Here is a 17,641-nt window from a genome sequence, read left to right as displayed (position 1 = left end):
TGCCGGAGCGGAACCAGGTTGAAAAGCCAGGTGCTTGGAAGACTCCAAGCTGTTCACTGATTGTGAGGGAGACAGCTGAAAGATTCATGATTGAAGATGATGGTGCTATGGACCTATGATACTCCTAGGATTGCACCTGTGTACCAAGGTGGTTCACTTGCACGGCGGGACCAGACCTGGAGGAGCAGGAATTGCAGGTTGACAAGGACAACTTCGACTTGTTCCAAAAGGCTTCTCCATGGGAGCCAATGCAACATCTACATCAACGCGTGGGGATTGGCCCAAGATGGACTACTGATAGTCACCTCCCCATCTGTAAGCCCCAAATGAGGACAACATGTTGATCAAAAGAACGTAGGGGGCGCAAGTCACAAACGACACAAATGCAATTCAGAAAGACATAGATGGTGTAGAAGCCATGTATGATGTGAAGACGATTGGGAAATACATGGATGGTGCAAGAGTCAAAGATGATGCAAAAGTAAGGAAGGACATGGAACGGTCTAGGGTGACGACCCATGCAAGAGCCGTCGAGAAGGTTGTGGATGCAAAAATGAGAACTGAAGTACAAGGATAGTGTAGAAGCTAGAAGTGACAAAAAATTGGAGTTGTAGATCATTGATGATGTACGTTGTACTAATTGCGAATGTCGAGTATGGCACCAAAGTTGTCACCAACAGGCTATTGATGAAACATAGCTGATGCGAATATGGATCCGGCAATAACTTTGGCCTTGACTAGCTTTGGATGAAACTTTGTCCTTCTTGCCTTCGTCCTTCTCTTGGTCTTCACTTCGCACTTCTTCCTCTCCAGAATCATGAATTGGTTCAACCAAAATTGCTCTTGTTGTCTAGGTCTTGAACATTACTAGCTTTGGACGAAGCTTTGTAATCTTGCCTTCTTCCTTCACTTGCACTTCACTTTGTACTTCTTTCCCCTTAAAATCATGAATTGGTTCCGCCAAAACTGCTCTTGTTGTCTAGGTCAACAAGACCTTCAATAAAATTGGTAGCTTTGTCTAGTGCCCGATAGGCTCACTTTGCATTTGACTTCAAAACTTCCCAAGCTTTCAACTCGCATACCACTTCTTGTACCTTGTTTGGTCTGTAGAAAGCCTTCTCTCTAATATCTTCAAGTACCTTCTAGTTCCCTCACTTGCTCCCTTGAAGCCATCACAACTCTTTGGCATACCGTACCCCCAGACTACTATCACTCCCAAGTACTAGAAGAGAGTTGGAAATGTCTGAGGTAGGCCCTTCTATTCTAAAGATATTACCGATGGCCAAGCCACTTATGCAAGGAGTCGTCCCTACTATATATGCCTTCTTATTTTGGTTTCCGTGTTGTGATCGGGCAAAAGGGAAGATCATTGTTGTGTAAGTGAGCGGAAGCAGTAGTAAGGTAAGTGATAAACGACTACTCACCAAAGACCAAACAAACACCACTGAGACAACTCAAGGAATGGACAAAGAGGAAAGTCAATAACAAATATATGCCATCATGATACAAAGATGATTAAAAACTTCACCAAAAAATCCCAAGTATAATACTCACCACAAGCTAGCTCATAGCCCTAGCCTCTTCTCCTATCACAATCTCTTACCATTTTGTCCATACAAATTACACTCCTCGATGCAAACCCCCACCCAACCTTCCTCGTCCCATCCACTCACATTGACTATTCACTTCTCACAACTGAGTGCACCCTTATGCAACTCCCATTGGTAGCTAACTCATCTCCCAAGCCAATGTGTTCCACTGGTCGGCTCATTGATGATCCCAAAATTCCATAGATGTGCCAAAGATCCTTGTCATCTTTAGTCTGCTCTAGTGGTCCCTATGGTGTCATAACTCCTCCATGTGCCACTCCTCATGACTCTAAGATTCCATGTAGCAACATTTGATTTTAGAACCAATGGGCCCGTGCATGACTCCATGGCTTTCAAATCTTAGATCGACTTCGTGACTCGAGTATTAGTGGACAGCAAATTGTAAACGGACTTCATGGCCCCAAGTCATCCAGTTTGAGGGACTCTGCTCCATTATTGCTCCTTCGCAGCTTTATTGCTCCTATATGACTCTAGTGGGCTTCATGGATAGGTTCAATCCAATTACTCGGTTCGACTTGTGGACTCTGGGTCTTTAAAGTCATCCAGTTTGAGAGACTTTGCTCCATTATCGCTCTTTCGCCCCTTTATTGTTCCTATATGACTCTAGTGGGCCTCATGGATAGGTTGAATTCAACTCCTCAATTTGACTTGTGGACTCGTGATCTTTAAAGTCTCTTGGTCTATGGTACTCAAAAGTCTTGAGCCTATGGTCATCAAAGCTAGGGTCCACGAAGGTGGCCTCCTTATTGTGCTTCCTATACTTGGCACAAAAAAGTTCAAAACCAAATCACAGGTTAAATTAACAAAAATCACATCCAGCCTAGTCTAGCCTATTTGGGTCTCCAATGCTCCTTGCTGAAAAGATGAAGAAGCCTATGCAACTCTACATAGAAATTTGAAAAAGAGCTCATCATCAAGAACAAGGATCGGCTACCTCATATTAATGACCTCTTTTATCAACTCTTGTATGCAAAGTATGCATCTAATTCAGGTTATCTCCAAATTCATATACAAGAAGGTGACAATTTTTCACACAAAGTACTGACACTATGAATGTTAAGTCATGCATTCTCGGTTACAATGTCTAGGCAACATTAATGACCTTAATAAACATCCTCTTCCTGCTATACCTTGATAAGTTTGTCATCACCTGTCTAGCCACCTTGGTTTTTAGCAGATCCTTGATCAAAATTTTGATACTGTACCACAGTCCACTCATGTCCAAACGTTTGAAAGTACAACCTAGACCGCCACTCAAAAGATGCGGCAGCCACAACACGGATGTGTAAAGCATTGTGGCTGAGAACGACCGTTTGAGCTATGAAAGAAAACTAGAAACCACAGAGAACTGTTTTCTCACACACCAAGAGCTGCATGGTTTTGGCTAAGACCCTAGTGTTCCATGCGAAAACTGGTTCAATGTCAAGTTCTATGGGAGGCCAGCCCACAGCCCCATGCATAGAGGGGAGTGGGAGGGGGCTGGCACACAAAGCAAGGGGAGCTGGGACCCCACTTCAAGGCAGGGAGCACACAGCCCTAGAGATGTGCCCACAGCCCAATAAATAGGGGCCTGTGGGGTTGGTTTTATGGCAGACTGATCGGCCATACTAGGGCAGGCCAGTCGGTCACTTCAAGGGGCAGTTTTGGCCTATAAAAGGAGGCATCCAGCCTCATTCTTCATATCCAGTAGGTCAGCCATCAGAGGAGCAGATAGGAACAGCTTACCCTCATCCTTTGGCCTACAACCAGGAGGTAAAGGAGTTCTGGAGGTGCTGCTGCAGACTTAGCTCACAAGGCTGAACCCTAGGCTGCCTAGCAGGGCAGCAGGGTGCTGAGATCTGGACAGAGAGCCTACATATGCTCGAGGTGGAGCACGCGGGCTCGAGTCTAGAGATAGCCGGCAGATAGGAGAAGTACCTTGTGGTAAGATCAGAGGACCACACCATTGGTGGGACTCTGGATCTATCTCTTTTGTATTGTGTCCATAGCTTTGGACGGAAATATATTATTTTGGTGGTTTCTTTATCTGGCTGGTTCATTGTCTATTGATGAGTCTGCACATTTATCTGATGCACATTAAGTTAAGTTTGTGATTCCACTCCCCACACCACATTGTGTGAGCTTCTGGGCTATTCTATCAGTCTTCCACTGTGCGTCAATACTCTGTTGGTTGATTTCTAACACATGCAGCCGATTGGAACCATTGTCCACCTCAGTGCTCACCGTTTTGCAGCTTATAAGCGGCCCATTTTTGGGGTGCTTGTAGGCTATGAAGAAGTGAACGGAGCAGGTGCATCCATGTGCAGTTGGATCAACCCATGGAGGCACAACATCATTTTTTTATTATAAATAAATGTTTGTACTCAAACATTGTAGGCTACTAAGAACCCTGTGAATGGAGCAAGTGCATCCTTGTGGAGTTGGAATCACCCCATGGAGGCTATCTTGTACGACTTCAATTTTTTTATTATGAATAAATGTTTGTATCACATTGATGTGTTTTATGAATAAGTTGTTTGGTTGGACAAATGTGGCTGCCACAACTTTGAAGAAAAAAATTCTATAGAGACTTGAATGTCTGCTAATATGGTTATGCAATATAAAAGTTAAAAGCTTGGAATCATTTGCGCAAACTTCAAAAATAACAAAAGTCAGTGAAGAGATCTTATTCTGTTTTCTGGTCTATGCAAGCGTCCTCTAGGCTAGCTAACCACAAACATCTTGCTATTTCCTGATGTCGATCGGAGAAAAACAGCACAACTCAACCCACAATTCCATACCTTTCCCTGGTTATCATTAAGCCTGCAAGATTGAGACGCTTCGTGCAGATATCTTTTGTCAAATTATCAGGTAAGCTCAACCACTAAACAAGACATGAAACTCCATCCTTAAAAGGAATTCCAACTTCAGATCTTTACAAAATGTTCATGGCAAAAAAAAAACTGTACACTGAATTGCTGGACATGAAAATCACTTTCCAAAGAAGGCCATAGGAGATTCTGCCAAGAAACTGTCGTATCTCTTGAATTTGTGACCCAGTAAGATTGGACTTAGACATCAACCCTGTCTAAAGTGGTTCTTATGCAGGAAACAATAAGTTCCTCTTCTTTGTGACTTATTAACATTTCCAGTGCAATGTATTACTTTTGTGTTGCCAAAATTAAAAAGCCATCAGCACCTTCAATCCAATACCAGAAAGATATTCAAGCTTGCAAACATTTGATACAAACACTTACACCATGACTGCCCATCCTTCACATCAAGACTGACTGCCTCTTTAGCATGTTTAATGCTCTCTTCCACTGCCTCAGCCTCATCAGGAGATCCTGCAATCCATGAGTAAACAAAAATGCAAGTTCATCATGCAGTCCCAATTTGTTGTCCCACACCATACTACATAGATGGCAAGCAGAACACAAATACAAAACAGCTTTATACTGTAAAAAGTATAGATTGCAAACACAGGTTTTGCACATGAACATCCAAGCCTGCTGGTACCTTTTGCAATGCGTCGCTCAAGCATTGAAAGCTGGCGAAGAATTTTCTTGTTGAGACCCTACATTAACCCTCTAAGTCTTTAGAATCCTGCATACTTAGTTCGACATAAAAAATCAAAGCACTTATGACCCCAAGGCCCAATCTCATTATGACCTACCTTTTTGAGGGCAAGATTGAAACAATTTTTTGCAGCCGTGAGGTCACCTTTTTTCCAAAAGCAGTTCCCTAAACATGACCAGGCATCTGCAAGTGAGGGATCCAGCTTCACCTGGTCCACCATGAGCATTCATCAAACAGTCAACATGGAACAGCATCCTATAAGCCTCTTAAGAAACTCTAAGTTTACGAATTGTAGTAAGTACAGAAAGTTGAACTTACTGCTTTTGAAAGATGGTCCTCTGCTTCCTTGCAATATTCAGGTCCGACATCTAATGCTTTCCCTCTTAGATATTCAAACAGTGCACGGCGAGATGATGGCCTCCTCGACTCTGCAACATGACAATATCTTCCATATCAGTATCTTATCCAGTCTTATCAAAATGTAGCAGTATCCTATTACATCTAATTCGTATGCCTACAAAGATCATTGCTGGACACCATACTGGCTCTCCCTTGTGTATGTATATTTTGTCTACTTGGGCAGCACCACTGGCTTGTGACATTTTATCTGAATGATGGGTCCCATGGGTCCTAGACAGAGTGGCATGTCATTATTGTATTCACAGTCGGCGCTCATGTGCCACATCAGGAAATCATGTACTTTCTAGATATTTGTAGGCTACATCTTCCCAGACCTTTTAGAAATGTGTATGAGTCACTTATCCCCTATTCACAGTCATGTAGTTTCTAAAGATGAGGATTCTAGAATCTCTTTACACTTATAACTCGAGACTGGAGGCATGGATTGCCGAATGTTGTGCAAAACTCTCAAGTCTCCCATCAATTGCATTTGCAATACAACGCTCTTGTACATACTTTGTTGTAATTAAAAATCCACACTTTATGAAGCTCTTCCAATATGTGCAAAATTGTTTTCTTCTTGCTTGTTCACATGGTATCAGAGCCCGTAATCTTTCCTTGAAGCCTAGCTAATGGAGGTACATTCCCTTAAAGTGTTTTCAAGCTTCATGTCCAGTAAACAGCATGTATGTGCTAACTCATCCAAATCATGTGCCGTTTGTTGCAGGAAAGAACTACACTATGTGTGCAGCTATTGCAGCAGATCAGGGGAGTTTTCAGCAATCAAATTAAGCTCTACATCCATAAATTTGGTCAATAGAAGTCTTACACAGACCACAGTCAACCCAGTTTGGAAGCCTAGTGGCCTGAAACTACGAACGTACCATTGGCATGTCTGAACGCAGCCTATGAGAAACTTGCTCAGCTTTTGATTTTCCTCGAGCTGCAACTGACTGAACTTGTTGGCGTAATGATTCACCATCTCTGGCATAGCTCATAGAATTGACTTTGAAGCATGTCCAGGTACTGAGGTGGCAAGAACCGTGATCCGATACTTTCACTAACTTTGTCCACCCATAGTGAGGTGTCTCCTCGTCTGCATCATAGTGGTCATTATACCAAGACATTTTCCTCACATCGAGCCTTCCTCCAGCTCGACCTCCGAGTCGGCCAAAGGACCATCATACTAAGCTAGTCCTTGGATCATCACCCCCCAGTAAGCACCCTTACCCTCTCAACAAGACGATGGAAGAGGAGCTTGAGTAGCAGTTAGAGGAGTTGATGCAGAGTGGCTTCATACGCCCCAGCAATTCTCCGGACCCAGCTCCCATCCTCTTTGTCAAGAAAATGGATAGTACAGCCTGGATCTTGTGGATTACCGCGCACTGAACAAGCTGACTGTCAAGTGCAGGTTTCCCATGCAGAGGATCGACTACATCTTGGAGTGCCTGACCAGGGCTGAGATGTTCTGAAAATTTGATCTGAAGAGTGGGTACCACCAGATACGGATTCACGAGCCAAATATACAGAAGACGGCCTTTCGCACAGAGAAGGCCTAGTATGAGTTTGCGGTGATGCCCTTTGGTCTCACAGGGGCACCCACGACATTCAAGCGTATGATGCTCCGGGTCTTCAAACCTCTAATCAGTAAGAGTGTCATTGTGGAGTTTGGAGCAAAGGTAAACAAAGCTGATATTCAAGAAGGGACGGGATAATGCATTAAAAATCAGAATTGGGGACTCCCAGATGGATGGTACAATGAGGAGGATTCATCCAATGATACCTTAGCACATGTTAAAGCAGCCATGCCTAACATTGACTGGACAGCAGATGAGGATGACAAGCCTGATAACTCTGATGATGATGGTGAAGCTACAATAGTCCGTATTAGTCATCATAAAGGTCATGCTGTTATTACATTTAACTCATGAAATTTAAGACTCAAGATCCTACGTGAGCCATGCCTAACATTGACTGGACAGCAGATGAGGATGACAAGCCTGATAACTCTGATGATGATGGTGAAGCTACAATAGTCCGTATTAGTCATCATAAAGGTCATGCTGTTATTACATTTAACTCATGAAATTTAAGACTCAAGATCCTACGTGAGTCCTACAAGCTGAAAGGTACTAAGCCATGGATAGCTGAGGAACTTACAAGAATTCAATGGAAGGATAAAGCAACAGAATTAGCCAAGTTTAAGGCTGCTAGGAAGGATGGAAAGTGGGCAGTGTACCGCAGAGGAATAGCACTCATTAAGGAGTTTAAATCAAAACCAAAAGACTCTCGGTCTTAAAATGATCTATGGCCAATTATATATGTTTTTTTCAGGATATAATTTAGGTACTTTAAATAACTGGAGTTGCTTTATGCACTCCTTGGGAGCTGCCATATGCCCTCCCTATGCTATTGTATTAGATGGATTTTTTAGTGTCCCATAGACCTTTTGGTCTCCCGTGGGACATTAATACACTTTCTTTCTTTCTTTCTTTGTGTTCTTAGATGGCATTCTGATCTTTTCAAAGGATCCCGCGCAGCATGTGAAGCATGTTAAACAAGTTCTTCAAATCCTGAAGGACAATCAGTTGTACATCAAGGCCAAGAAAGCCGTTTTTATTGGAGGAGGTACATTACTTGGGGTACATCATCACTCTGCCACAGACCGACGCCAGCGATTATGCCATCAGAGCAATCCTAGAGTAGAGTAGCCACCCAGCAGATAGAAAGATTTTGTATATGGACAAGACTTCACTATTCGCACATATCATTAGGCCTTGTGATGGCTTCAGACCATCTCTGCAGCTCAGTGGTCAAACCGCCAGACTCGATGGAGCTAGAATTTTCAGTAGTTTGGTGGCATGATTGAGTATCAGCCAAGGTCGGAGAATGTCGGGGTGGATGCTCTCAGTAGACGGTGAATGGTCACTTCCATCTCCATAATGTAGGAGTCCTCTCTGGTAGAGATGCGCAACCGGTACCATACTGGTCCATATTTTCAAGTCCACTAGTACAAAGTCATGCTTGATGAACGACCCAACGACTATGCTATACATGATGAGTGGTTATACTTCAAAGGACCCCCATTCCATGCTACCATCCTCCATGATATGCACAATTCCACAGCCGGCAGACACAGAGGGGTTGCAAGCACTCTCGAGAAAATCAAGCGCAAATCTTTATGGCCACATTAACGCAGTGATATTCGTCAGTATGTGTCTCATTGCCACATATGCCACTATCCCATGAAAGTTGCCAGGATTACTTCAGCCCCTTCAGCCTTATAAGCAGATTAGCATGGATTTTACTACAAATCTTCCACCAGCCATTGGAATGTGCCTGACCATTGTGGACAGGTTTAGGAAAATTGTCATGCTTATTCCATGCAAGGGTACCATCGATGCACAAGACACAGCTTGTCTTTTTCTCAGATGGTGGTATCCCATGTGTGGCATGCCCCATATCATTGTATCAGACAGGGATTCCAAATTCACCAATCATTTTTGTTCAACAACTTTGGTACCATACTTAGCTTCTCCAATAGTTTCCATCCGCAATCACATGGCGAGTCAGAAGTCTACGACCAGCTATCTTTTGACATTCTAAAGTGCTATGTTGTGGATGCTTAGTCCCACTGGGAGCAGTACTTACCGCTAGTTCAAGGGATCCTGAACAACACCCATTCCTCCAATGTGGGTAGGACCCCCTATGAGGCTGCTTTCAGCAAGAAATTCAAATCGCTTCTCACCAAGACATCCGTGAAGGTAAACGAGGCTGATTGCATCACAAAGATCTATGAGCAGATCATGGAGTCAGTGAAGGACCGCATTACCAAAGCACAGGAGACCTACCAAACGCTTTGGCCCTTTTCTAATAATCAAGGTTGTAAATGATGTGGCCATGAAGTTGCAATTACCTTCGACATAAACCATGCATCCCGTTTTTCATATGTTGTGGCTCAAGCCGTATGTTCCGGCACTAACCGTAGTTCTAGATGTGGAGCAGCCCGAGATTGTTGATAAGGCCGAGGTAGTTGATCCTAAGCAAATCTTGCTTCAAAGGGACAGGCAATCGACAAAGTTTGTATGCAATTTAATTCAAGCACAAAGGGCTCCCTAGAAGAGGATTTTCACAGATTATCAGGACCTCTTCACAGCCTACAAGGAGGCCTTTTCCATACCCTAGTTCGAGTTTCAGCAAAAAGGATGTCACGGGCATCCACAACCCATGGCATGCTGCCTACCAGCTGCACCCTCCTCACTGTTAGAAAATACCCAACAGAGGGTACACACAGCGGAAGACTTATAGTAATGCCCAGGAGCTCACACAGTGTGGTGTGGGTGTGGAATCACAAACTTCTTTACTTATGTGCATTCAATAGATGTGCAGTTCATCACTAGACAATGAACCGGCCAGATAGAGAAACCACCAAAATATATATTTCCGTCCAAAACTATGGACACAATACAAGAGAGATAGATCCAAAGTCCCACCAATGGTGTGGTCCTCTGATCTTACCACAAGGTCCTTCTCCTATCAGCTGGCTATCTCTAGACTCAAGCCCGCGTGCTCCACCTCGAGCGTAATAGACTTTCCGTCCAAAGATCTCAGCACCTTGCTGCCCTAGTAGACAGCCTAGGCTCAGCCCCAAGTGAGCTCAATCTGCAGCAACTCTGGCCTTGCTTTGCCTCCTGGATGTAGGCCCAAAGATCAGGCTTCTGCTGCTCCTGCTGCTCCTCTGTTTGCTGACTTGCTGGATGCTGAAATGAGGCCAAGAGCCTCTCCTTATATAGGCCCTAAGGCCTGCTGAGAAAACCGACCAGCCAGCCTCATACTGGCCGACCAGTCTGCTGCTGGTCCAGCCCTTTAAGGGCTCACAAAACTAGGCCTTTATGGCCCACACTTTTAGGGCTTTTGGCCCTCCAATCTAGGCAAGGGCCCAGCCTATATAAGGCATGCCACTGCCCACTGGCAGCCCCATTTGCTGCTCCACCAGGCCCCATACAGCCCCGTATACCTGCGCTCCTGACCTGCCATGTCAGCGCCTTTCTGTCCTGCTGGTTCTGCCCTCTGCCAGGCTCTTCTCCAGCGCCGTACAATTCCGTACACTGCTGATGTCAGCGCCATGCAGATCCATCCTAGCTCCGGGTACCTTCCATGTTCTTTGATGTGAGGTGCTGCCCATGTGGCAGCCCCCTCTCTTCTTTTCCTCTTGGGCACATCCTGCCCTAGGTCTCCCTCCCCCACGCTCTCCTCATTTGGGGGCTTACAGATGGGGAGGTGACCATTCCAACACTCACAGCCTACAAGGAGGCCTTTTCCATACCCTAGTTCGAGTTTCAGTAGAAAGGATGTCATGGGCATCCACAACGCATGGCATGATGCCTACCGGCTGCACCACCCATCAAATACCACCAGACGGCCTCAGAAGACAGCGCAGGTCAAAAAATGTAGAGTTGACTTGCGTTTACTTTTTTGTCAACGTTGACTTTTGATCGACCTGGTCAACGGTCGGCATTGACCAGCCGACCAGGGTCAGTCAATCTGGTCCTAAAAGTCTATATAAGGCAGCCCCCTTGGCCTCATTCTTCATCCAACTTTTCAATGCTCTAGCCTTCAGCCAGCAACAGTTCTAAGGATTTGGATCAGGGCAGGAGAGTCTGCAACAGTCCAGTAGCCCCTTCCAGCCCTTCTACAGTTAGTCTTCAGCCCGGTTCAGTCCAGTACAGCAGTAGATCAGGGACTGCCCTCCAACAGCCCTCAGTTCCAACTCTAGAGTGAGGGATCTCCCTCTCTACAGAATTCTCTTCCCTCTTTTGGCAGTGAGAGCCCCTCCATAAAGTACTTATTCTTTCAGTTGCATTCAGCCCTATTGCGCAGACAGTTATTCAGTTATTGTTTCCCTCTTCGGAGGCTATTTACATTCCTCCCTTAGACTCTCACACGCACTCCACAATTCCACATGTGTTTGAGTGCATATTTCATTTCAGTTCAGTTATAGTGAGCAGAGAGAGAGTGAGTTCGGCTATCTCCCTGTTACACCAGGTGTTGCTGAGGTAAAGTATGCAGACCCCAATGTTTTGGTGAGGATGTCTGACATTGAGAGATGGTCAAATGAGGAGTCAAAAACCTTTGTGAAGGTAAAGAACAGCATTGAGTGCTTAGAGCCATCTACGTGCTTGGTTGGTATTTGCTGACACAAAGGAGGATTCTTCTACAAGACCTATGGATTTAGAGTCAGATGGATGCTGTGACTTAGAGGGGACATAATAGGACTACACATGGAAGCTGATGGTCTTGGTAATCCAGAGTTATGCTTGGGATTTGATTTCTCGAGTATTTTATTTGGTTGCAAACCTTGCCAGATGGATGACAAGTTGAAACTAACCTTAAGAGCATGGTGCCTGGAAGACTCCGGGCTGTTCACTCATCATGAGGGGGGCAGTTGGAGGATGCTGGTACTTGGTTTGCTCGAGTTCGAAGGCGGGTACATGATTGAAGGAGGTGGTGCCATCTAGTGCTACCAAAGATGGACATGTGTACCAGGGTGGTTTACTTGAACCTAGTGGAGCAGAAGCCACTAGATGAAAAGCCAAGAAGCAACATTCACACCAGAGTGTTCCAAAGGGCTACGACATGGAAGCTACTAGAGTATCTTTGTTGGGATCGGGCCAAGATGTGTCTGTGAGAGGGGGTGTTGGAAATGGTATGGTCACCTTCCCATCTCTAAGCCCCCATATGAGGAGAGCATGGGGGGTGAACCAATAGGTGATGTGGCTGCCACATGGGCAGCACCTTGGCTGCCATGTGGGCAGCATACACACAGCAAAACACAAAGACATGGGACTGCCACATGGGCTGCCATGTGGGCAACAGGTTCAAAGGTATACCTGGCAGTTTGGAGCCACCATTGTGGACAGTAGAGGTACGAAGGTGCCAAGTGGCTATCAACGATTGGTTGGAGCGCAGTGATTCCAGCATGGAGAGACACGTCAGCAGTACGGATTGCATGCAGGAACAGTATGGATCTGCCGCAGAGGCTGTACGGACCTGAAGCATGGGATCCAAGGGCTGAGTAGAGGCAGATTGCAGGCGTAAGTGCTGGTAAAGAAGTCCAACTGTTTGGAGAAGTGTTTGGACCCGAAACAGGGCCTGGATCAGGTCGGGTCTAGGGCAGGACTGACTGGGCCAGTGAAAGCTTGCCACATGGCCAGGAGGGCCTGCTATCCCTCAGAAATAGTGCCCGCACCAGTTGGGTTTTACAGACTGGGTGGGTCGGCTCATGAGGCTGCTAGGTCGGCCAACAGGACCCCTATTGGGTCAGTTTAGTTGAGGGGCTGGAAGCCCTATGTAAGGGAAGCCCATGCTCATTTCTAATCCACTTGAGCAGCAAGATTTCCAGCAGACTGAAGCAGCAGGTCAGCATCCTTTGGGGCTACATCCAGGAGGGCTGAGGAGTTGCACACAAAGCTTGGAAGGGGCTGCAAACCTAGGCTTACAGTTAGGACAGCAAGGTGCAGGGATCAAGGCATGGTGACTAACTCTACAGAAGCTCGACGAGGAGCACGCAGGCTCAGAGATCTAGAAGTGCCGAGGAGGGAGTAGGACAACTTTTGGTAAGGACAGAGAATCACGTTTTGGTGGGACTCTGGACTCTTTTGTATTGTGTCCTTTTGTGGACGGAAATATATCTCATGTTGGTTCTATATCTCTCTTGGAGCATTGCCTATTTACTGGTCTGCACATATATGTTTGTTGAGTACATACATAAAGAAGTTTTGGATTCGGTAGTTAAACACTTCTACGTGAATTCTTAGGCCCACCTATCAGTCTCCCGCTGCAGGATACCCTGTGTTATGGTCATTTCTACCAGTCCTAGAACAGCCATCTATTCTAGAACATTTCTTTGTTTAATGGTCCTAGATAAACAATTTTTCTAGAGGTATGTGCAAGGTCCAGTAGCAATATAATCAAGTCTCTTAGGGTGGAAGCATGGCAAAGTATAACTTTTATTTGTGCCTTCCTTAGCTTCCTCCCTCTGCATCGACATCACTTATCTTCACCAAAGACCTTCAAGATGAGTACAAATCTCTATGAAAGTAGCATATAGATTATGAAGATCCCCTTGGTGAGTGTATTGACAATTTGCGCAGAAAGAGATTGATGGATCACGAGCTTCACAAAATTATCTATTGTAGGTTCATTCTTGCGTCTAGACAATCGCTACTTCGTGTTATGAACTCTTGGTTGGCGCCAACTATTTATGACCACACTTGAATTTATTGGTGACACCTGGCATCAGCATTTGTTGCGTACTTTTGAACACGCATCAGTGTCTCTGACCAAAATAGGCAAACTTCAGATCACCCTCTATGGAACAGGGAAATTTTCTCAATAAGATTCTACTACGTACGCTCGTTTGGTTGAATCAAGCAAGTTATTCAATCTCCATGGTTCAATCTAGTGAAAGCAGCTGGGCCCGAACTTAATTTCTGGAGGTTTGAAATTCAATGAGCTTCTAAGTCTATCTGAGCACACTAAAAAGCAGTTAACGTCGTTTTGGGCAATTGATCTCCATGGAGGTTTGTTTACATAACACGTCCTCGCTCGGGAACCTTATGAAATTCGTACCGTGGGGCAAGTTATCCAATGTTGCAAGGACATCCTTTGCACCGGTCTCGAGGCGGGATTTCTTGATGGATGGAAGCGTAGGGAAGAAGGTGTCACGGACAAGGTAGAGATGATCCAAAGAGGAGGCTACATTCTCGAAAGGGTCCGACGAGGGGTCGACGATCTGTGCCTCCATCGACTCTCGCGCTCTCTTCCCACCCTCCTCCCTCACTCTTCAAACAAACCGAACTCTCATCTTTCATCATGCCAAATGTCATATGGCTATTCGTTTTGGCTTACCCCTACACCTTCCCCAACTCTACTAACCATGGTTCACTCTTCGTCTGTGCTCATCACCTTAAATATCAACATGAGTTTTGCTCATCGTATCAATCACGGGAACTTCATAGTAGCGTCGGGTTGAGACTACTTACCGCCACAACATTGCTAGATCTGGCAATGCTTTTGGTTATTATGCAACAAGAGGTGGGCATAGAGGCAAAAATGCTATGAGATCTGTGGGAGCTTAACCCCTCTATCAAAGGAGCCCCACAATGTAGAGGACTGGATTGTCAAGACAAAAACAACATAGCATCGGATGGTGCACATCAATTAAGGAGAGGGTGTGCTTCGTAAGGCAACAAGGGGTGATTATTATATTTCTTAAGCTGAAATGGGGGGGTTTGCATTGATAGTATGCTTGCTGCCTATCACAGAAAGCTTTTCTGTTGATAACACACAATTGTATATAACCTTTCTGATAATATAATATAACCCTCGTTTTTTGGGGGAAAAAAGGAAAAGAAATGGGGGGGCCTAGACTCAACACATTGTCATGATACCCCCACCATGGGTCCCCATGATATATTGTATTTAGAGCCCGGTAGCTTGACTTGCCCTCCCTTAAAGAGGTTACAATCATCGTGTGGGTGTATAGACAAGGGTGAGCATCTATATCCCTAAACTTAAGAACAAAATGGAACTCTTAATTGTACTTAGCTCAATGCAATCATCAATTTTGAACTTTATCATGCTTGTCAACTATCTGTCCAATTATCCTTACGTAACCATTGGATGCCCAATAGGATTATAACAAACTCTTAGGCTCCTGTACAACTCAAATATGATATTGATAGTGTGCTGGTCTATTCTCCTAAGAAACCATAGGAGAAACCAAAGATACATCTTATAAACTTTTAAATGGTTATTTCAAGAGTACTATACACTCACATAAAGTGGATGCACCCCCATGGTGTTGAAATCACAAGCTATTGGGTACTTATAGAGCCCATACAAATAGTTGGCTTGGCCTCCCTTTTGTACTATTTGTGATCTTACAAATAGTTGGCTTGGCCTCCCTTTTGTACAAGCACGAGAATGTGCATGCAGAAAATAAGAGTTGAATAATGAAAATAAATTCAGTGGAAGTCATCTCTGCCACCAAATCTAAGGGAGTTGTATTACTTTCTAATGTTATTTGCTCTATTCCCCCTATACCAATATTTGTCAATTCATATTTTTCATGTCTTATAGCTTCAGAGCTTTGAAACACTTGTGTTTTTATGCAAGAGATGTAGATTTTTACATGAGCTCTCACCGTAGTAACTAATAAGTTGATCGACTCTTAGGAAACATAATTTTCTCTTTTTCTTAACTTGGGTTCTCATGATTGTAACTAATAACTCGGTTGATTCTCAAGTAAAATGATCTCATCTTTTTGTACATGCTTTAATTGCACATGCTTTGGGTCAAAAAGCCATACTGAGTGTAGATTGTCTAGTACTAGAGGAAAGTGTGGCAAATCTAAGATAGAAAATGTGGTAACAAATGTCAACTAGCTACATCTATAATGGATAATCACACTTGTAAAGTAATAAACTTGCAAAATTAGAAGTGGAAAAGATAGACTTGAAGTTTGCTTTCAGTCAATGGCTCTATGAGAGCTAGCTATGGTTAGCTTGAGGCCTTGAGGAATAGAACTGAGTGAACACTATAAAGGCAACATACATGTATAGGGTGTGTCTTTTCTCTGAGCATTTGGTTCAAGCAAATTTTTTTGAGCATGTCATATATTGTCTATAGATAGACAATTTTGTTGCAACATTGTAGACCCATTTAGTCACAAAACCACCCTATAAAGATGCTATATTTTATTCTCATTTAACCACATTGAACATCTTACCAATTCAGCTTGCAAATATGTAATATTTTGTTGACATTCCATATAGAAATATTAAGTTTTTATTCACAATACCAGCTTAAATGTTTACTTAATTTTAGCATCGTCTCAACTAAAACATCCATCATGCATACTTACTAGAAGGCCCATTTGAAAAAAGGAAGCCCAAATGCTCCTTTCATGAAAGGGGCCTTTGGGTCAACAATAGGGATTTTTTGTCTTTTTTCACATGAAAAAGGCTCAAAGACCCCTTTCTTAAATGAAGGGGGTTTTTGGGTTGCTTTTTTTCAAATGAAAATAGGCCAAAAACATTTTTGGTCAAAGAAAGGGGTCTTTGGGCCTCTTTCTTTTCCATGAACAATGAAAAAAAAGAGGCCCAAAATATTGTCTAACACAGCAAATATATGCAATGACCTAAAAGCCGCATTGAGCTATAGTGGGGATGCTCCGAACTCGGCACAAACTATCTAGTTGTGACTGAAGGCTTACTAGGACCTTTCTTTGACAAAAAGAGGTTTTGAGCTACTTTCTTCTAAAACAAGCAACCCAAAAACCACTTTCATTGAAGAAAGGGTTTTTTCAATTGCTTTCATGTGAAAAAGAACAAAACAAAAACCCCTTCCTTTGAAGAAAGGGGTTTTTGGAGTACTTTCATGTGAAAAAGGCAGCTTAAAAACCCCGTTCATCGAACAAAGGGGGTCTTTGGGCCTCTTTTTTTAGATGGCCAATGTGAAAAAACGAGGCCCAAATATCCCTTTCTTTGAAAGGGTTATTTGGTTGAAGAAAGGGGTATTTGGGCCTCTTTTCTCCACATGGGCCATGTAAGAAAAAGAGGCCCAAAGGCGCCTTTCTTCAATGGAAGGGGAATTTCTGCTGCTTTTTCAAATGGCCTAAAGTCAAACAAAGCACAAGATGGTTGATGTAGTCTTCTAGGTGGTCACTTATCTTCATAGGATCAAGGACTTTGGTACCACGACAGATGGACGACATAGACTACCATGGCTAGCCCTAACTTCATCTATGACATTGGAGGAAAGGGGGATCAGAAGAGCTGTTATCCTAGGTCCTGGGGCTATAAATAGACAGATTGCCAACATTTTAGTATAGTGTTGAGGCTCCACCCATTCAACTTACCTTTCGGAAGGTGAACCGAGTCATAAGAGAGGACCTCTTTGCAACTGTACACATTCAGGACTTGGTTAGCAACTATTCAGCTTTCGGTGAAACTTAGCTTCTTCAGAGATCACTACGTACGGATATCAGAGGAGGGGTTCATCGAACCGTT

General features: G+C 44.0%; 1 protein-coding gene across 2 annotated transcripts in view; it reads right to left on the bottom strand.

The window, feature by feature from the left end:
* LOC147894997 (uncharacterized) overlaps positions 1-14,433 on the bottom strand; it is a 29,887-nt gene extending 15,454 nt beyond the window's left edge. For both annotated transcript variants that reach the window (XM_087383576.1, XM_087383577.1), the window contains exons 1-5: positions 14,199-14,433; positions 5,487-5,596; positions 5,266-5,376; positions 5,109-5,166; positions 4,847-4,936 (exon numbers count right to left, since the gene is read on the bottom strand). In XM_087383576.1, the coding sequence (XP_087239702.1) occupies positions 4,847-4,936; positions 5,109-5,166; positions 5,266-5,376; positions 5,487-5,596; positions 14,199-14,373 (544 nt within the window). In that variant the 5' untranslated portion in view covers positions 14,374-14,433. The remainder of the gene's footprint in view (positions 1-4,846; positions 4,937-5,108; positions 5,167-5,265; positions 5,377-5,486; positions 5,597-14,198) is intronic.
* Positions 14,434-17,641: the final 3,208 nt, after the last annotated feature.

Source organism: Dipteris shenzhenensis, chromosome 13 (assembly GCF_047967505.1).
Source record: "Dipteris shenzhenensis isolate YYH24624 ecotype China chromosome 13, Dip_SZ_1.0, whole genome shotgun sequence".
Taxonomy (NCBI): domain Eukaryota; kingdom Viridiplantae; phylum Streptophyta; class Polypodiopsida; order Gleicheniales; family Dipteridaceae; genus Dipteris; species Dipteris shenzhenensis.
Note: the sequence above shows the minus strand (reverse complement) of the source record. Positions and strands in the feature narration are given on the sequence as shown.